Source organism: Schizosaccharomyces pombe, assembly GCF_000002945.2.
Source record: "Schizosaccharomyces pombe strain 972h- genome assembly, chromosome: II".
Lineage (NCBI taxonomy): Eukaryota > Fungi > Ascomycota > Schizosaccharomycetes > Schizosaccharomycetales > Schizosaccharomycetaceae > Schizosaccharomyces > Schizosaccharomyces pombe.
This window is the reverse complement of record NC_003423.3, coordinates 2532890-2552647: the sequence shown is the minus strand read 5'-3', so window position 1 is coordinate 2552647 and position 19758 is coordinate 2532890. Positions and strand designations below refer to the sequence as shown.

Here is a 19758-nt window from a genome sequence, read left to right as displayed (position 1 = left end):
CTTTTGCGAAAACAGATTAAATAAAAAACATAATTGATACAATTAATCCATTTCAAATCACATTTATAGTATATTATTACTCAGAGGTTCCTCGACCTCAAGACATCAGAATTTTTTACAAAAAGCAACTAAATTATTTTTATTCTACCAACAAACTCTAAAAGAAAAAGAAAGATAGATTCGTTCTTAATAAACGCGCATTAAATGTTAGAAGATGATGTCGAATCCTGAGGGTAGCGACAGTACTTGTCTTGAACACTCAATACAGTATAGACACCTTCAACAGAGCTTAGAACTTTGTACTCATATTCGTTAATTCCCGTCACCGTGTGTGTTTCTAACACCTTCCCTGGTCTCTTCTTTCCTAATGCTCTCCGAGCATAAGAAAATGAAAACGGAGGTGTTCCGGTAAAATGAAAAGATATTTCCGCCTGATCTCCCTCATGTATATTTTCAATAACATCTTTTCCATTGCTAATTCGAACGGTTGGTATGTCATGGACTATCTGCTCAATTGGTGGATTGATGTATGATTTACAGTGGCTACCGTGGTCGGATATAGATTTCATCGCTACAACGCCAGGTAGCTCTATGAGCCTTGTCAAAATATGACTATCGCTGGTTGCATGCTGCGTTACCCCATTGAATTCGTACTCCACATCAAACGGAGGCAAACCTTGCAGAGCAAAAGAAAGTCGATCTCCCACACAATAGTACTGTCGAGATCCCAGTGGAGCCAACGAAGCCATCTCTACCACACTTACTTTGGCGGCTGGTTGTGTTTTGGTAATGCTAGCGGCGCAGCCATTGGCATCTCTAACCTGTAGCAAGCGAACAACATGCTTTCCAAGAGTCAGCTGCTCTTGGGGGAACGCAAACTTGTATACCGATTCATGAATGTCGTTCAATGTATACTTACTGACTGACCCCGTTAACTCATTTTTAATGCCAATCACCAAAGAAAATGGGCTGGCTCCTTGTAACTGGATAGCTATCAGCTGTGCATTAGATTGAGTGACATCTGTATTTATGCAGAATGTATAAAGTTTTTCCACATTCATGAAAGAGGCCTTCGGCAAACTATTAACACGCTGCAAAACAACAGCTTGATAGGATTGATTATTAACAATAGTCACAGCATCAGAATCACTATACAATGAATCAGATAACTTAGTAAACTCGTAATGATACACGCCAGGAACCGCTGTGTCAGCTTTAACGAGAACAGTGTTTTGAACAGTGGACAATTCTGACTTTTGTTTTGGATACGTCTTGCTTTTTTCATCTACAAGTATCTTATCGTGCTTCAAAAGAAAAGGACCCGACCCAGATAATTGAACCTCAAAAGCACTACTGTCCCCAGCACAGACAGCGTTTTGTTCGTAATACCTCGTTTTTCCTTTAACCGAGCTTTCCAAAGATGGTATAGAAAGGAAAGGTCTTGGAAGCCATTCAACTTGATATTTTTGCTCAACGTTTTGTATGGTTCCAGGGCAGGAGCTATCACTAACGGATAAAAGAGTATAGGTACCGGATTTCCGGACAGTTAAATAACTGTTTGGGTCATTCAAAACTTCCTTGTGATGAGATACTTTATTCAACCCCGATGTGTGACTGTATTCAACATACCATGGTTTTTCTCCAGCCAGCCTCAAAGGAATTTTCATCAAAGCTCCCTCAACTGATTTTAGAGTGTAAGTGTTGTCAGAAGAATAAAAGGTAGCAGTCGGTCGTTGTCTTCTAACCTTAATAACCGTATCCGCTGTATTCAAAGAGCGCTTGCATCCATTAGAGTCTTTTACACTAACCAAAGTAATTGTGTACTGAGAACCATGCACGAGCATAGGAACTTCAAGTATATAACGTGGATCTTTAGACTCAACAACATGACTCTCTTCTCGTTTGTTATTACGGAATATTTCGTACTCTAGTGTCCAAGGCGCAGAACCAGTAAGAAGAACAGGTAGTGACATTGTGTCCCCTATACAAGAGGTTTTCACAACCGTGCTTAGATCTCCGTTCCTTCGCTCTTCAAAACTTGCATCGGCTAAGGGGAAAACGGTTTGGTCCTTATAGAAACTTGATCCTGAAAGTTCTCTGTAACCATAATTTGCATCCTGTATCCCAAGAATGATGTATCGATATTTACCAGCCTTTTTAGGAGTAAAGTTCAACTGGTAACGAGTGCGGTCTGTTGTTACGTACTGTATTCGTGAAGCCTCATTGTCTTTTGTCATGCGATAAGCGATCGTAAATGGCGGTGTTCCCTCAAGTTCAAGGTCTGCTCGAGCGCCAATTGAACCAGCACATTGATCAGATATTTCCTCAAAACTAACAGATACTTTGGCTTCTGGCGGTGTAACTACTAAACAAGTGTTAGGCTCAAGGACTTCACCTGAACAGTATTGACTTGAAACGCTGGAAAGAACGTAAATTCCGGGCTTCTTAACATTGATGTTGGCTGAAGATCTGGGAGATATTTGATAAGTCTTATGAGACAAAGGTGGTACTGTAATGTTTTGAGGGTCGAGGCCTAATTCATAACGATCAACGCCAACCTCCAGAGAATTATATTCACTAAAAGAAGAATATAGAGACAATGATGTTTCTTTGTTAGGAAAAAGGTTTGCTGGTGATTCAATCGAGCATCCACGAAACTGAATATCAGGTCTCTGATGTACAAACACCGAATACACATTTTCCGGTAAAGAATGGGATTCCCCATCTGCTTCCGTATAACCGTGTGCAAATCTCAGAAGAAATTGATCATTTGAAGGAAATTGCTGGGAATTTCCGAGAGCATCAGTGACCTGCGTTACTGCATATATCCACTGACCAGGAGCTTTTAATAATGTGTTTATCGGTACGAATATCTCAGAGCTTCGAGCCCACTGAATATCAATCCCTTTGTAAAAAACAATGTCCTTAGGATTACTTGATAAGACAACAGCAGGAGGATGAAAATCATCAGGAATAGTAGAATCAATTATGTGTGTATTAAAGTGTTTTCCGTCCCAGTTGCGATAAGTAACTTGCAGTGGTGCAACACCTGTAACCTTCAATTCAGCATTGTCCGTGTCACCGACACACCTTTCACGTAAACGTCCACCGGATTGACGGGAAGCGAATGTTGCTGTAGGACAACTTACTACAACCGCTTCAGAACGAAAAATTCGTACGTCTAATTTAGATTTGTCGACAACATGCTTTAATGTATACAACCCTCGCTTGTTAGTTTTTAAATAAATAGTTTGTAATCGAGGTTCTTTAGGGTTTTTTGAAGAAGACGACAATAGTTTTCGTAAACTCCTTCCAGAAACTTCAACTAGCGTTTCTTCCTTCGTTTCCAAGTCCACGTGAGAATATTGAATGTATTTCGGTATGGTGGAATTGAATTGAATGGCCAAGTCTACGTACTGATCTTTTCTTAAAGAATTCAAACAATAATTTTCATGCAAGGGATTGATTTTAGCAGTCCCTTCCGGAAGAACTTGAAGGGTGTATTGACCTAAAATTCGCGATGAATTATGAATGACATTATTTGGATTAATCTTATGTTCTGATATAGAAAGTTCCTTTTTTTTAAAGTAGGGAAGAAGGATACTGCCAATAGATATCCATTTTAAACTAGAAAGAGAGCTCAAAAGCAAATTAATAGCTGCAAAAATAGCAATTTGAAGTAAAGTCGCAGCTGGCTGAAATGAAAGCCAAGGTATACGAAATTTTGGTAAGAGGCGTAAATAGATGGCATCTATAATAATCCATTTTACGAGAAACCCCGATTTTGGAACATCGGAGATGCTACTTGTTTCCAATTTCAAAAGGTCATAAATCTTGTAGGCCTGTAGAGCCACGAAAACACCAATGGCATACAACCTTTGAGTAGGAGCATCTACAATCGATTCTGGTACTAAAGGCCTTGGTCGTTCACTGGAAGCGACGCGGGTGACCATAGCATGTCCTGGTGTAGGAAATATGGTAATGTGCAAGATTAGTTTCTACCGAAGAAAAATCACTCCCTCGCAAACTCCAAACTTCTTTTGTACAAAACTGTTCAATATTAATAGCGAATATGTTAAAAATGGAAGATGATCAATTTGAAAGATTTGTTGGCCTGTTTAGCATGAAGGATGAGGACTTTCCTTACAATTCCCAAGTCACTAATGAGATTCAAACTTTTCGTAAACAGCAAGTAGATTCACAGCTTTTTTTTGACGTTCTTTTATCATTTATAGAGGGTATCGAGGATCCTTCTTCCTTGTATCCCCCAAAGAGCATCGATGACCTGCAATCGTTGTTTATGATTATTGAAAACTCCAACATAGACGAATTAAAACAACAGTGCTTTTATTACTATTTATTGAAGGACTGGGAAAAGAGTGAAACATACTCTGAACAGGTTTCTTTACCAAAAAATTATCAGCATTTGATGGATGGCTATTATTACTTGGATCGACTAAAATTCGAAGTAAGTTGTCTTTAAAATGAAACTAAAAGAAAATATAATTTATTATGATTTTTATTTATTCATTAATTTATTATCATTCCATGAATCTTGATTGTTAACTCTGTTAGGAAGCCATTAACCACTTGTTGCTGCCTGATGTGTTGCCGAATTTTCCTGACAAAATAATCGAGACTTTATATTCTAATGAAAAATATAAATTTTTAATTCGATTCGTATCATTTGTCGGACCTCCTTTAGATACATTTCGAAAAGAAGAATGCTACGCTTTATCACTCGTCCGTTATAGCTTCCTAGCCTCTTATCATTATATGGTATGTAATTTTTAATTTAATTTCATTTATGAGTATTGCTTGTACTAATAAGATAGAAAAAATGCACCAAACCTTTGGTGCTTTGGGAAGAAATGATTCAACTAATCCTGGAAAGCAATGACACTCAGTCGTGCAAGTTAATTGTGTCTCTACCACTTTCTCAAGAAGAATGCGAAGTTTTATTTAGCCTATTAAGATCGAAAAAGGAGCCGTTATACCTGAACACTTTGTTGGCGTTACTTGTTGAAAGTAATAATATTCAAGAAGCCTTAGAACTTTCTTCAAATTCCACTCACCTTCAAAAATCGGCGGTCAACACATACCTGCATAAGTTAAATTCTTTGTCAAGCTAACTTTATCTTTTTGCGAGTATAATGATGGATTGTGGCCCTTAATTAACGATAGTTTATATTAAGTAACACAAGATTGGTGATTTTGTGAGAGTTCTAACTAGTCCGATGTCATATTTGTTATCATAGATCGTGATTCAGTGTAATTAATAAAATATATAAAAGGCTTTTTGTTTGCAACATAAATCGTAATTACTTAAAACCGCACCGTTCATAAAGTAATTAACCCAGTTGGTGATATAATGAGAAAGGTGCTAACGAAATTTATATTGCTGAAGTGATAGGATTCCTTTAGGTCTAGGATTCATAGATATTGGGGTTGAGGGACTAGACGGTGGCTTATACACAATCCGACGAGACGGAAGAGAGGCATGATTTTTGCGGTTTAACGCATCATGACCAATTTTAGCAAGTGCTGAAATTGGGAGTGTATGAGATAGTGAAGAAAACGGGGGTGAAGCAGAATTCGGTGTTTGGTAAGAGAATGAAGAAAACCAATTTTGGGGTGAAGCAGAATCTGATTTAGCAGATGTTGGAGTTGTATTGTTGGATTGACTAGGTACTTGCTCATCAATTTCTTTTTCAGTATTTTTTTGAAGTTTAAAATATTTACTAACACCTGTTCTCGGAGGAAGGAAAGGGACATTTTCATTCTTTGTCGCTGAATTAGAGATATCGGAAAGTGATTTTCCAAAACCTGGTTTTAAAGAATTTGATTTTGGAGTAACATATGCTTTTTCATTCGCAGATTTGATTGATTGTTTTTCGGATGAAATATCATTTGCTAAATGAGTTCGTTGCACTTTGACGTTGGTAACATCAATAAGGCTCGTGCTTTTGGTAGGACGTTTAGAAGGAGGAATAGATTTCATAAAAAAGTTGGAAATATCCGTCTTTGATATACCCTTTCGTTTACTAATAGTAATTGTAGTTTTGGTAAATGATTGCATAGACGAATCCTTGATATCAAAAGCACATTTCGTAATTGGATTAGATCTTCCCTCTGCTATATCAATAGCCAACTGATTATCAAAAAATGAGCCTATAAATGCATCCTCATGTACAGAAAGTTCCCTTTCAGGAGGACTCAGATGAACTAGAGTTTTGTCTTTCGGACAATATACACGTTGATGTCGAAAGGCTAGGTCAGCAAGTGCAAACTCCTTTTCAAAAGATACTGGAACTTTAAGGCTTTTATCAAGTCTCATTGCACGAATAGCTGCCCGAGGTTCAGGATATTTCTGCAAATAACGTAAAGCAGTTTTTAATCCCATTCCAGCTACACCATCTGTGTAATCACATCCGGAAAATATTGCCATATGTCGAAGTTTTTCAATCGGAAGACGGAGATTCAAGTCTTGTGCGTTTGCTATGTCATTACGTCTAATAGTTATGCAATTCCCAAATCCATCCATCTTAAATAGTACCGTTTGAGCGCCAAAAACTAGCATATCAGAGTCTTCCGTAATAATGCCATCAATGATATTTTCCTTCTCCAAATATACGAGTTGAGCATCTGCTTCATACGGAGCAACGATTGATTCAATCCCATGTTCTCTCAAAGCGATTATTAACTTCCAAGCCATTTCTGGGGTCACATCAACACAGCGTGAGAATTGCATTATTGCTTGACTTTTCTTACCTTCATCCCACAATTTCTTACCAAGTTCAAATGCCTCTTGGCGACGTTCTTTTCTTTTTTGCTCAGTTGATGCTTTACAGGGAAGAGGTCCTCCATCGAATACTATTAAAGGTTTTACACCATAATATTGTAGCATTAACGCCTGATGAATAGCATACTTTAGGTATTTATCGGTTTCCTTGTTAAATGCTAATTCATGAGCACATGTAAACACTGCCTTGTGCAACCAAACATATCCATCAACTCCCAAAGTCTTGCCAGAAAACTCCTCGACATGAGAGCTTTTCTGCATAGGCTTCAAAAGTCCCAAAAGACCTTTAATTCCCATGTTTAAAGCATTCGTCAAGCACCAAAAGAATGCAGGTGCGTTATCGAGATGTTGGTTCTGTAACAGTTTTAACGTAGTACCCTTGGAAGTGTGTTGTGTATCTGATCAACAAATATATTCTTGCAGTCGATAGGCCCAAAACGAACAAGTATAAAATTTACTTTATCATTAAGAAAGGATAAATATAAAAGGCTTTGTTATTGTTTATGTGTGAAATAATTTAAGGAGCCGGCTATCATTGTTTGAGTATGCTGGTGTACTTCTTTTCTAAACATCTATTCAATCGAAATCATTAAAATCATGATAATACTATAAGTAAGTTTTTTTCTTTAAAGTTCTTTGTTTGAAATCTATCGTGATTGTTAACTAAGACTACGGTGAATCAATCAACCATTACCAAATCATTGAATTTAGCTGTATGAGGAAAACTCAAGCGCAAAATTAATATTTTAAAGTTCTATAAGCTGCGGTTTTAAAAATGTAGTGCGGTTAGCATCTAGTTGGGTTTAAACATATTTTAAACTATTCGTCGCTAATAAAACGTTTATTCTTAAAAGTATTCTTGCTAGTTTGTGACTGCAAATACTGTTAAACTAAAAAGGAAAATGCAATAGTTAGTTTCCGGAGAAAGCCTTCTAGAATAGTAGAGACTTCTCAAAATTGTATGCAGCCAAATTCATTAGTTAACAAACAGTCAAGGGGTGAGCCGAATCGTCTAAGCGTAACTGCGTTACTGGAATTATATTGAAAACATTAACCTCACTTAAACCCAACTTCCTTGAAACTAGGGATTAAACATAAACGTAGCTGACAATTGTGACTTATAATTAATGTTTCTATCATTAGCCCAGTCAATTCAGAGACAAAATCAATTAAGGACATAAAGAAAAAGCGTTGTAAATTAAAAAAGTCCTTGATCAATTATAGAAGGAAACTTAAAACAATTAAAATTAAATTCGTTAGAAATAAATAAATTACGCAAATATATATTTGCCATCCCTATTAAACATAAAGTATTCTTAGAATATATTAACACAGACATTAAGCAGCATATCACAGGTTAATATTATCATTTACTCCACATAACCTTCCAACTGTTTTTCGTTAGTATTTTAAAATTAAGAAAAAGTAATCCCTTACGTTGATTGATAATGTTCGTGAAGAATTCTCCTGTTGATCTCTATAAATACCCACTAAAGCTTCTGATTTACTGAACAACTGATTTTTCAAGGAAATGACAACAAATTGAAAACCGCTGGATGCATGCTGTCTAATATAGTTGGCAATCTTGGTAACGTTGGTTTGATCCAAAGCTGCATCAATTTCATCCAATACAAAAAATGGGGATGGCTGATAAGAGTGGATAGCAAATAGCAGAGCCAAAGCAGCCATGGTCTTTTCTCCTCCAGAAAGTTGATCCATATCTCTAAATCTCTTCATAGGTGGCATTGCATGGAACTTGATTCCTCCAAGATATGGCTCATCGAGGTCATCCAAAGTCAAATACGCTGTTCCACCAAGAGGAAAAGCAGGACTTTTGGTAAGTTCCTTATATATTGGATCGATTTGTTCCGAGATATGCGAAAAGGCAGCTTGAAATTTTTGCAATCTCTTTTGCTTAACGGCATTGAAGCGTTCTTTTGCGTTTTTGGCTGCTTTACGAGCAGCAGCAAATTCTTCATCTAACTTCGCCAAGCGAGTTTCTACTGTTTCAAGTCTCTCAATAGCCCTTAAATTAGGAGACATCTGATCCAGCTCTTCCGAATACTCTCTCAATTTTTCTTGAAGAACAGAAGCCATACTCTCAGAACCGTCATTGCGTAACTCTTCATCCAGTTCATCGTAATCCACTTCTACTCCAAATTTCTCAAAATTTATTACTGGTTCAGACGGCTCTTCGCCCATGGTGATATCACCGCTGTTTGAGACATCATCTATAGGTATGCTCGTCAAAGATCCTTCGCGTAACGGAACATCTATATCTTCTAGTTTGCATTTTCGTAAAATTGCGTGCCATTCAGATACATAGCGGTCAATCTCCGATTCTAAAAGAGTAATGTTTCCTGATAACTTTGTTAACTCAGACACTAATCGTTTGCCCACTAGCTTTTTCTCGGATGCAGCTAATAAAATTTTTTCAGTTTTAGAGTTCTCACTTGCAAAATCCTCCTTTAATAATTCAAGCTCAGCCTCGGCAGTTGCAACTTCTGATTCAAGTGCTTCCCGATTTTGCTCGTAATTATCAATAGATTCCTGATCTTTTTCAATGAATTTATGCATACGCTCTAATCGTAACCTGGTATCTGAAACACGTTGTTTTTCAAAACTAATACGATTTTCAAGTAATGATTTTTGCTTGGTGAATTCGAGTTGTTTTTGTGTAAAACTTTGAGTAAAAGTGCGATGTATCTCATCGTAAGTATGTATATCACTTATCCCAATTCGTTTGCAAAACCCGGAGAATATCTTTTCCTCAACCTTTTCTACTTGAATTTGAAGCTCATCTCTACTTTTAACAAAGTTGCGAAGTTCCATTTCCAATTCTGACAAGTGAGGCTGTTTTTCTTTGATTAAAGATTCGTAATGTCCAATTTCCTTTTTTTTGTCTTCCACGGATCTAGAAACTACTGTATATTTGTCTTTGAGTAGAGATATCTCAGATTCAAGACTATGCAACTTGACAGTATCACTTTCTGTAATCACACAAGATGACTTTTGATATTCTATTTCACCAATTTGATGCATAAGTCTATCTTTTGTTTGAGTAAGCAGATCAAAATCATGGTCATCCCAGTGTTTCGCCGACCGGTTGTTTGAAGATCCACCAGTAATCAACCCTGTTTTATGTATAACCGTTCCCTCTAAAGTAACTGTCTTGGCATTGAGACGTTTGTTATAGGAAAGGTCTCGAGCAACAGTCATTGAATCACAAATGAGTGTATTTCCAACTGCACTAATCATTACACGTTCATATTCAGACTCAAAATTCAAAACGTCAATTGCAAGTCGGGCGCCTTTGTGTGTTCCACGAAATTTTTGATTAACGGGACTGGCTGCTATGGTGTCCATTGGAAAAAAGGTCATAATACCTATGCGTTGCTCTTTTATATAGTCAATACACTCTTTAGCAACTGCCTGCGTTTCGACGACAATTGCGTCAAAATTTTTGCCTAAAGCAGCAGCGATTGCGCTTTCATATTTCTTTTGAGTAGGAGTACATAAGTCAATGATTCTTCCTTTGACTTCAGGATATATCCTTTTCAAAGCATACAATGCTTCTCTTTTTTTAGCATCCTGTTTGGATTCATTGCGGTCGGCACTTGCCTCTAAAATTTTCTGTAAACAAGATTGAAGCTCTTCATTTAATTCTTGTGTTTTATGAAAAAGCTCAGAATAAGTCAACCTCTTCTTCTGCTGATCATGCTTTTCAAGTTCCAAACTTTCAATCTTTTCATTTATTTTAGCAAGCAAATCCGCTCGCTCGGTATCAAGAGAAGAAACACTTTCATGAAGGCTTTTAATCTTCGACTCTAAGTCTCCAACGATGCTCGTTAATGAATCCTTTGATTGAGAAGTAACTTTAATATTCCTATTTAACGTCTGCAATTTGAACAATAGATTTGAGTTTAATTTGTCCGCCTCACTTCGAAGTCCTTCATACTCCTCTTTATCCTCTGGTAACAATCGCAACCCTTTGAGTTGCTCTTTTTCCTGCATGTCTTTTAAAAACTCTTTTTCAGCAGCTGAGAGTGAAGTCAATTGATTTTCTAATACTTGTAACGTACTAGCTTGGTCAGAATAATCTTTTTCTATTTCCGCAGCTTTTCTTTGAATTTTTCGGAGATTTGACTTAGACTCTAGGGCTTTCTCGGCAATTGAAATGAGCTCTGGACGTTTCGAAGCAATCAACTTTTCTTGTTTTCGAACTTTTCTATCGAATGCAAGAAGGTTTCTTCGTATACTGCCCTCTTTTTCTTTCAACTTTTCTATCTCTTTAGTGTTCTCATCTCGCCTTTCGATAAGTTGAATGGAATCTGCCTTTAATCGAGTAACCTCTGCCATATTAGAACTAATACTTTTCTCTAGATGAAAGAGTTTCCATAAAAGGTAAACTAACTGCGCAGAGTCTCGTTTTTCTTTTTGACTTTGATAACGCTCGGCTTCAGTTTTCTGTTCTTGATATTGGCGTAACTCAGCGTTGATACCACGTTTCTTGTTAAACGAATGAGCAGATAAATTTACAGCCTTGTCCTGCTCGTCTTTAGATTTATCGTACTCAGATTTATATTCCAGAGAGCCACTTATTTGTTCAACAAGCTTTGAAAGTTCTAAAGGAGATTGCGAAGCAATGGTTTCAACATCACCTTGAAAAACTAAGAAATTTCGAGCTCGAACAAGAATATTCTCCTTTTGGAGAGATCCGCAGTATTCAGAAAACGTAACTATTTCTTCATCAATTTTGTATTCAGTAGCACCAGAAGGAGTGATTGCGCGTTTATACTCTCTTTGCTCCCCATTATCCAACTCATACATAAGTTTCACATATGCTGTAGTAGGATTACTAGAATCAGTGAAATCTGTATTATCTCTTTGCAGTATTTTCCCCCGATAGATCAGTTCTTTAACATTAGTTGATCGTAAATGAGAAGACTTGACCCCTAAAACAAAAGAAATGGCATCCATTAAATTCGATTTTCCGGCTCCATTAGGACCGATAATCGAGGTAAAGTCCTCAAAAGGACCTATAATTTGATGTCCTCGATAAGACTTAAAGTTTTCAACTTCCAGTCTTAGTAAACGTCCCATTAGGAAAACTTGGTAAAAGGAATGTACAAGGTGTGTATGAAACTCGCGTACGCGTCTTTACTTGATTAGATATTGTTACCTACTCATTACGATTACATCTCATAAAGTTTCAGAAATCCACGATATAATATATAGTGCAACTTGATATTCACTGTAACAAGAACCTCGTTATTATGATATTATCCTTCCAGCGAATTACTATTCTAAGCTGCATAGCCCCTGCCTATATATGTACGATGCATCGTTATTGAAAGAAGTTTGCTGCATATAAATAGGAAGAAAATTGATGATAACAACATCCGTTTGTTTCATTATTAATGAATTTGTGGTACTCCAATCACCAGTTAAAAAATATGGCAAATAATTTCAAAGAAAATTCTCGTCAACTGATATTAACTCAATCATAATATAGATGAGCCATAAAATATTAACATTAATATCGTAATGCAATGTAGCAGTAATATTATATAATCGTAGTCAGGTAAAATATATAACAAATCACCATATTAACCCATTCGCAAAAAACTTTGATGTTTAAGCTACTCAGATCAATCAGTACATATCTTGTTAGAACTAAGGAATTAAATTATTCAATTATATAAGCGTTAAGATGGATGAATAATAGATTGGTGAGACAGATTTGGGATAGTGATGTATATAATAGAATATTAACATATAATTTACGAACTCTCCTTTATCCTCTTTATTCGATCAGAGCGTCCGTTAAAACAACTTACGCACGGTTTTTAGCCTCCCTTAGGCTTGTTATTGATATTCGCAGCATTGTCTATGAATAGTGAAAGTGTTGATTCAGATGTCGCGGCCTCTACTAGTAATAAGGGAAATGAGTTATGTAGCTCTTCCACTGACATTACGTCTTTATCAGTGAGTTCCCCGAATGAATCGGTTATTCATTCCAGTCACTCTGCAAGTGAAGCTGATGAGTACGTTTGCAAATTAAGTTATGAGGGTAATAGAAAGAAAAGAATTTATAATGGCTCTGCTGAAGCGGGTAAAGAAAAGAAGCTTCAAAAACAGCGGGCCCAAGAGGAAAGGATTCGACAAAAAGAAGCAGAGCGTTTAAAACGTGAAAAGGAACGTCAACAACGAGAGCAAGAGAAAAAGCTAAGAGAACAGGAAAAAATCGCCGCTAAGAAAATGAAAGAATTAGAGAAATTAGAGAAGGAGCGGATTCGATTGCAGGAACAACAAAGGCGGAAGGAGGAGAGGGATCAAAAGCTTCGTGAGAAAGAAGAAGCACAGCGCCTTCGTCAAGAACAAATCCTTAATAAGGAAAGACAACAATTGAAGTTAAACAACTTTTTCACCAAAGGAGTTGAGAAACGAATCGCGCCAAACGAAAATTTTGTAGCTGACAAAACGGATGAACTGAATGAGTTTGAGAAAGAGTTTCGCCCTTTTTTTATAAAGCATCAGATGTCCCTTTCCAAATATCCATCTCCGAACGAATCTGATTCTTTTTTGGATGAAGTCCTCTCAACCTCTAAATCTTATCCTTTAAAGCTAAACGACATTTTTACACCATCAGATGCTGTAAGCTCCGCAAACAGTTTAGGTGTTAGTAATAGAAATTCCGAAAACGAGGTTCGACAATTAATGAGCGCATATCAAGATCCATCTGTTTCAAAACCTCAAGAAATTTTATCTTGTTTATCACAGATTCCTATTAAATTCATTTTCTTTTATCAGGATGTTCGCCCTCCATATTTTGGATCTTACACGAAAACCCATTCCCATGGTTCTAACGTTTTATTGAATCCCTGGCTTGAAGATGAAGACATAGACTACACATATGATTCAGAAGCAGAATGGGTAGCTGATGAGGAAGATGATGGAGAAGATTTAGAAAGTGAAGATGAAGAGGTAGATAATTCCGATGATATTGTAGAGGATGGTGATAATGCTTTTGTGGATGATGAGGATGATGACAAGGATAGTGTCAATGCTTCTAATACCCATCGTTCCTCCGGCCCATTAGAGGTAATCGTAGAAGGTCCGGTTTGGGATTCAAAGTTTCTTCCTGACTTTAATTGCTTATCTTTAATTGAACCCATTAGTTCATTTTCAGCATCTACATATCTCCAAATTGATCCTAAAGAGGATTTATGGGCTTCTCAAGATACTGCTCCAGCGTCTAGTGGAATGACAATTGGACCTACCAGTTCACTTTCTGATGATTTACAAGTAAGGTTTCCTTCTGAAGATATACCCAAATTTATAGAATATGTCCGTAACTCTCATGACAACAAAGTATTCCTGATCGAGAATTTGAGGCACATGTTTCCTTACGTAACCAAAAATATTATCAGCGAAACTCTTGGAAAAGTCGCTGTGCGTAAAGGAAAATCAGTATCTGATGGTTGGATAATCAAGGAGAATTTTGCATCCCTTTTATCCTCTTAATTCACAGTGTGCAATTATCTTGAACACTCAAGGACTATTTATACCTCTCTCTTTTTATACGATTAAGCAAATATGTATAATATCATTCATTAATACTGTAGTGGTTTGACCTTTGTTATATAACCTGATAATAAATAAAAGAAAAAACATAGAAAGAAAGCTTTGGCCCTTAATTGTAAGCTTTGTCTAACAGGTTTTATGTTGGTTTAAGTTTGAGTATGTGATAAGTGTTTGAAAAGATTTCGATATTAGAGTTTGATGTTCAAGTAAATGCTGGAAAGATGTTTAAATTTAATTAGCAGCAGAAGTAGCGGGATGGGCATGATATGGCGTAGTACTTCTGCTGTTTTCATAGTTTGAGGGATAAACGGAATAAGAGGGATACATACTTTGCCAACCGTAAGTATCATAAGTGGGTGAATGTTGATAGACTGTGTTCGACTCCAATGGCACATACATTCCAACTTTAGAGGGCATAGAGTTATTTGCGAACTCCTCAACTTTGGAAAAAGCATTATTAGCTGTCATTCCCTTAGTTAAAACACTGTATTCACGAGCACGCCATAATCTTCTTTTCTGAGTCTGACCTTTAAACTTCTTCTGATCAGTGGAATCAGCAAAACGGATTTGTAATGGGGGTAAAGCAGGATCCAAGACAAAGTTATTAAATTTATTAATTATGTCTTCAGCCGTTTTACGATCTTGCATACGAGCAAACCCAACACCTCGAGATTGTTCCTTAGAGTCACGAAGTACGCGGTTTGATATGATTTTGCTGGGTTTAAACAATGTGGAAATATCACTTTCATTCCAATGAAGAGGAAGATTAGAAATATACAGATTGGTGCTTTCTGTGTCTTGTAGACTTTGAAGACGTGCACTGAAACTTTCTTTTGCAAATGAACACTGATATCCACATAAAGTCATGGCTGAAATGCAAATCAATGCAGATTTCTCTTCTTCAAAGCATGCAAACCCATATCCTTTACATAAATTCGTTTCCATATCAATTATTGCTTTGCTGCTACTAACTTTACCAAAACGATTGGTGTAAAGCAACAAATTTTCATCCGAAGTGTTGGGAGGTAAACCACGAATGTAAACATTCCGAGTACGAGAAGTGCTTTCCATGTTACTTTTTTTATTATCATGAGACATGGGAAACATGCTGGGAATGGCAGGAGGAATTGCAGGATGCAATCCAACCAGTTGAGAAAGGTAATTTGTATTCTCCTTTGTTGTACCGACACTCATTTCTTGATTAATGGCAGCGGGAATATTTTTTTGCCCTTGGGAAAAAGAAGGCATCGAGAGAGAAACTGAATTCGTAGGCACAGTCGCTGAAGGAACTGGCGCGAGATATGTTGGTTGATTGACAATATGAAGTCCCGGCTGATTTAAAGAGGGCATTTGAGGATATACTAAAAGACGAAAAGTTTGGTAAGTATTAGTTTTTTCATAAGCTGTGTATCATACCATTCTGAACATATGGTTTTAAATACTGATGAGTATTGTTAACATGATAAGGGTGAACAGACTGATGAGTCTGCCATTGTGAACCATAGCAAGGAGCTACAGAATTGAATGCAGGACGGAATCCAGAGACACCCGGTCGATTGTTGGAAATGGCTTGTGACTGTGCATAGTATGACGGATAATAAGAGTTGGCATAGTAGGCGTTTTGTTGTGGCAGTGTTCCATTATTAATATTGTTATTTGCATATGAAATAGGATCGGTTGTCATAACGGTTGATTGATCAGCAGCACGCCTATTTAAATACGCGGCCTGTGCTGCTGTAGAATAAGTATTGTTTTTTATACTATATTCCTAGTTAGTATTACATTACACATCTGTAATAGCCCTTTACCTGTTTGGCTTCTTGGAAAGCCCTAACTCGCTAGAACCAGGCGTTGCGTTTGGGCTTGTTCCTGGTGTTAATAGTATAATTGTAGAGTCCAATCCTTCACTTTTTTTCGTGTCATTGACATCCACAGTTGTTTGACTTGTTGGAGTAGACAATTCGGTAGTGGATAATGGATCACGAGAAGGAGAAGACATTAATTGTTTTTGTTTTTGAGGCGTAATTATTCCATTCATCGCTCTTATATGCTTTAAGTAAATAATTTTTAAATTATGTATACTTTAATGTTTGAATATATGTTAAAGGTAAGTTTTTGAGCGCGCGAAATCTGTTAATAAACAAATCAAGGATAGCATTGTGTTGCATTAGATTTGATAACGTAGAAAAAAAATACACTTAAAGGCTCAGTTTTATTATACAGTTAGGATACATGTATTAATTATGCTTGTACTTTTGGAAACTTAACTTTTCCGCATATTACTCAATGTTTTGCGTTGACAAGTACACATTGACCGAGGATTTAACTTATAGCATCCTGTACTCTAACTTGATGCGTGTATTTTTAAAGCAAAAAAAGAATTATCAAATACTTTCTATTGTATGTAAATTGATCAAACATTCGCAATCGCCTTAATTATTGAAGTGCAATGAAGTCGACTGCCAGTGTTTACTTTGTTACCCAGCTTTAAGTCGGTTTAGGTTTTTCAATCATGACAAACACAGCACTTTGTGTAGATTCGCATTTTCGGTAGACATTTTTGAGCAGTAAGAAATTCAAGTTGGCAGTTTATTTTTGATATTATAACGTTACAGAGTACTGTTCGTTAGTTGCTACAAAAACTATGTTTTCTATAGATAAAAATACCGAGTGGAATAATGATTGTATTAAACTATTTCTAAGATGAAAAGGCATCATTAAGTCTTGAAGTAATCGCAAAGTCTGGATAAATTCCAAACTTACCAGGTATCTTCAAAAAATCTATTGTCATCTCGAAGAGCTTTAACGGCTTTCATACCGTCAACATCAACAGTGGTCAGAATAGAAGCCAATGCATTCACAACATCTTTAGCCATATGATCAGCATCACCGCAGATATAAAAAGCAGCCCCTTCTTCTACAAGTTTAGCAATGGTATCACTGTGCTCTAAAAGACGGTGCTGAACATAGATTTTATGATCTTGCTCACGGGAAAATGCGGTAATCAGTTCAAAAGAGTCTTTCAAGACATCTTTGTATTGTTGCCATTCTTCCTTATATAAAAAATCCTTGTCAGAATATTGGCAACCATAAAATAAAAGTGTTTTTGCTACTTTAACTCCTTTAGAAGCTAAATTAGCCCGTTCCATCACAAAACCGCGGAATGGGGCTACACCAGTACCCGGGCCTACCATTATTATGGGGACATCGGGAGGAGCCAATCGAAAAGTAGATTTCTTTACAAACATCGGAATTTTTCCGGTCCAGTTTTTACGAGGACCCTCAAGGGTATATTCCAAACCATTTGGATGTGGAATTTTTTCACCGTGCATATGACGACAATGTGCCAACAAATAATTAGTAGTTAGTCCATAAAAGATATGATTCTTATCAGTCCATTCTTTCTTGTCAACTACCGCTGTAACGTGAACTTTGTCAGGATGCACTACACTGCTCGAGGAAATCGAATAGTAACGCGGTTTCATGTGTGCCATATTTTCCAATAGCATTGAGAATGGAAGTTTTGTAAATGGAGCGTCAGGAGAAACACGACGAAGGACTTGAGCAAGGTTTAGGTGCAAGTCTACAACGTTCTTCTTAAAGTAGTCATAATCGTTGCCTAATTTCTCGAGTTCTTGCTTAGATTCTGGTGTAGGAGCGAAAGGAGCAATAAAAGAAAGCAGTTGCCTGGAGACGATACCACATATTTCATAGTAGTAGCGAAAAACAGTGTCATAGGTAGTAGGACTTAAAACAGGAGCCTTATCGAGAGTATCGATAGGTTTAACAATTATTACAGTATCCCTCTTCTCTTTGAGACCGAGAACTTCGAGAAGATCATCAACAGCTTGACTAGGATTCATAGGACAAATAGAAGCGTAATCACCTGTTTGATATCGCATACCAGAGTCTGCGATATCCAACTCTAAATGTAAGCAATTACGACTTCCAGATTTGAATAGCTCAAGAGATCTGACAGGAGAAGAGAAAAATGGATTAGCTTGAGAACGTGGAGCTTTCGATGCAACATTTCCTTTCAATTGCTGACGACTTGGTTCTCCCAAAAAGACAGTAGAACTAGTGTTGGAAATTTCAGGCTTCTCAATAACTTCAAACATAGGATTGTATTCCTTGTGGACTTCTTGCAAATGGAACAGCTTACCTATCTCAGGTAAAGTATCATCCTTCCATTGTAAATAGTCCTCTTCAAGCATACCAGCGGCATCGTCGCCCAAACCTAGATTGCCCACACGAGTAGCGCCTAAACGAGTCATTGCAGCATCTACCTTTTTAGCCATTGCGTTATAATACTCATAGGTATGATTTCCAAGGCCAAAAATTGCATAACGAATTCCTTCGAAGGGAGTATCTTCAATGCCTTTTCCACTTGAAAAAACGGTATCATCGCCCTCAAGAAGTTGCAAAAAGGCCTCCGCATTGTCCGTAGGTTCACCTTCACCGTAAGTTGCGAGAAAGAATACCAATAGTTTTGATCTATCAAAGTTGTCCAAGTCGGTTAAATCATAGTTCTCAAGATCGAAAACCATATTGGTAAGATTGAAGTTTGCCTTTGCTTCCGTTGAAAAACGGTAGGCAAAGTCCTCAGCGGTACCAGTTTGAGATCCAAAGAAAACCGCGGCAGTGAGCTTTTCGGCCTCCATCAACTCGACAATACTGTCGGTAGCCACGACTCGCCTCTCAGGAGCCTTTGGCTTGTTGAGAAAATTGTTATAAATAAAGTAACACAAGCTAAGGATCAAAATAATGACCAGCAATACATATTCATAAGTCTTCATAATGCAAAAAATATAATAACCAAATTTTACGAGTGTTCAACTTCGGGATTTAATCCGCCTTTTATTCCAAGGGTAAATGTGCGTGTAAAAAACGAGTGAGTCAACAGAATTGTCTGATGATAGGCAGATGCGAAATAAAGAGCGAAACAGTACTATGCTTTTTTAGCTTGAACCACTTTGAAGCAGATACACTAAAGCGCGAGACAATAAAAATGAAGAAACTCAAACAAGGGTTTCTATAGCCTCTTAAACAAAAAGTCAAGTATTTATCCAAATACTCTAAAGAATCTATAAAAATCAAGATGAAGTATGTAGGCTAAGATACTTAATTAATGAAACAACTGCGCTTTATATGATGAGCACAATAACCATGCCAATTGAACAATCAAATAGATGCTAGAAAGCTTCTAAAGTAATTGACTTCAAAAAGCAATCCTTTCGGGAGAAAAGCTAATTGTTTTGGCAAACGCTAATACCTGGTCGCTGGTAACTCCTGCACCTATATACTGCTATAATATAAAAAAAAAAAATATAGTTCGATTTTTCAATGATTACTTTTTGAAAATTTCTATT

At 36.9% G+C, this 19758-nt stretch overlaps 7 protein-coding genes and 10 long non-coding RNA genes across 17 annotated transcripts; 9 read left to right on the top strand and 8 right to left on the bottom strand.

Annotated features, from left to right (window-relative positions):
- Nucleotides 1-46: 46 nt before the first annotated feature.
- pom152 (nucleoporin, transmembrane ring glycoprotein subunit Pom152) lies at nucleotides 47-3985 on the bottom strand. The gene has a single exon (NM_001021963.3). It carries the CDS (start codon nucleotides 3951-3953, stop codon nucleotides 201-203), a length of 3753 nt encoding a protein of 1250 aa, NP_596052.1. The 5' UTR covers nucleotides 3954-3985; the 3' UTR covers nucleotides 47-200.
- On the top strand, nucleotides 187-3730 carry SPOM_SPNCRNA.5708. Its single transcript, NR_195059.1, has one exon. It is a non-coding gene; the product is annotated as a non-coding RNA (long non-coding RNA).
- Nucleotides 3986-4042: 57 nt separating the features above from the next.
- ely5 (nuclear pore protein Ely5) lies at nucleotides 4043-5309 on the top strand. Its single transcript, NM_001021962.3, has 3 exons — nucleotides 4043-4468; nucleotides 4576-4779; nucleotides 4836-5309. The coding sequence occupies exons 1-3, from the start codon at nucleotides 4073-4075 to the stop codon at nucleotides 5130-5132; spliced, it is 897 nt and encodes a 298-aa protein (NP_596051.2). The 5' UTR covers nucleotides 4043-4072; the 3' UTR covers nucleotides 5133-5309.
- SPOM_SPNCRNA.5707 lies at nucleotides 4119-4387 on the bottom strand. The gene has a single exon (NR_195058.1). It is a non-coding gene; the product is annotated as a non-coding RNA (long non-coding RNA).
- Nucleotides 4677-7160, bottom strand: exo1 (exonuclease I Exo1). The gene has a single exon (NM_001021961.3). It carries the CDS (start codon nucleotides 7097-7099, stop codon nucleotides 5384-5386), a length of 1716 nt encoding a protein of 571 aa, NP_596050.1. The 5' UTR covers nucleotides 7100-7160; the 3' UTR covers nucleotides 4677-5383.
- SPOM_SPNCRNA.1526 lies at nucleotides 6289-7558 on the top strand. The gene has a single exon (NR_150414.1). It is a non-coding gene; the product is annotated as a non-coding RNA (long non-coding RNA).
- On the bottom strand, nucleotides 7491-11932 carry psm1 (mitotic/meiotic cohesin complex ATPase subunit Psm1/Smc1). The gene is made up of 2 exons (NM_001021960.3): nucleotides 8240-11932; nucleotides 7491-8193 (listed from the first exon to the last, which is right to left on the bottom strand). Exons 1-2 carry the CDS (start codon nucleotides 11903-11905, stop codon nucleotides 8173-8175), a joined length of 3687 nt encoding a protein of 1228 aa, NP_596049.2. The 5' UTR covers nucleotides 11906-11932; the 3' UTR covers nucleotides 7491-8172.
- Nucleotides 8148-9399, top strand: SPOM_SPNCRNA.1525. The gene has a single exon (NR_150413.1). It is a non-coding gene; the product is annotated as a non-coding RNA (long non-coding RNA).
- Nucleotides 9450-10438, top strand: SPOM_SPNCRNA.5706. Its single transcript, NR_195057.1, has one exon. It is a non-coding gene; the product is annotated as a non-coding RNA (long non-coding RNA).
- SPOM_SPNCRNA.5705 lies at nucleotides 10570-11803 on the top strand. The gene has a single exon (NR_195056.1). It is a non-coding gene; the product is annotated as a non-coding RNA (long non-coding RNA).
- A 145-nt stretch (nucleotides 11933-12077) lies between the features above and the next one.
- SPOM_SPNCRNA.5704 lies at nucleotides 12078-12291 on the bottom strand. The gene has a single exon (NR_195055.1). It is a non-coding gene; the product is annotated as a non-coding RNA (long non-coding RNA).
- Nucleotides 12292-12453: 162 nt separating this feature from the next.
- On the bottom strand, nucleotides 12454-14110 carry SPOM_SPNCRNA.5703. Its single transcript, NR_195054.1, has one exon. It is a non-coding gene; the product is annotated as a non-coding RNA (long non-coding RNA).
- On the top strand, nucleotides 12664-14520 carry pcf1 (histone H3-H4 chaperone, CAF assembly factor (CAF-1) complex subunit A Pcf1). Its single transcript, NM_001021958.4, has one exon. The coding sequence runs from the start codon at nucleotides 12695-12697 to the stop codon at nucleotides 14327-14329; it is 1635 nt and encodes a 544-aa protein (NP_596048.2). The 5' UTR covers nucleotides 12664-12694; the 3' UTR covers nucleotides 14330-14520.
- Nucleotides 14394-16498, bottom strand: spo5 (meiotic RNA-binding protein 1). The gene is made up of 3 exons (NM_001021957.3): nucleotides 16198-16498; nucleotides 15806-16149; nucleotides 14394-15750 (listed from the first exon to the last, which is right to left on the bottom strand). Exons 1-3 carry the CDS (start codon nucleotides 16425-16427, stop codon nucleotides 14621-14623), a joined length of 1704 nt encoding a protein of 567 aa, NP_596047.1. The 5' UTR covers nucleotides 16428-16498; the 3' UTR covers nucleotides 14394-14620.
- Nucleotides 16499-16678: 180 nt separating this feature from the next.
- On the top strand, nucleotides 16679-18658 carry SPOM_SPNCRNA.5702. The gene has a single exon (NR_195053.1). It is a non-coding gene; the product is annotated as a non-coding RNA (long non-coding RNA).
- ccr1 (NADPH-cytochrome p450 reductase) lies at nucleotides 17054-19673 on the bottom strand. Its single transcript, NM_001021956.3, has one exon. It carries the CDS (start codon nucleotides 19183-19185, stop codon nucleotides 17149-17151), a length of 2037 nt encoding a protein of 678 aa, NP_596046.1. The 5' UTR covers nucleotides 19186-19673; the 3' UTR covers nucleotides 17054-17148.
- On the top strand, nucleotides 19352-19671 carry SPOM_SPNCRNA.5701. The gene has a single exon (NR_195052.1). It is a non-coding gene; the product is annotated as a non-coding RNA (long non-coding RNA).
- Nucleotides 19674-19758: the final 85 nt, after the last annotated feature.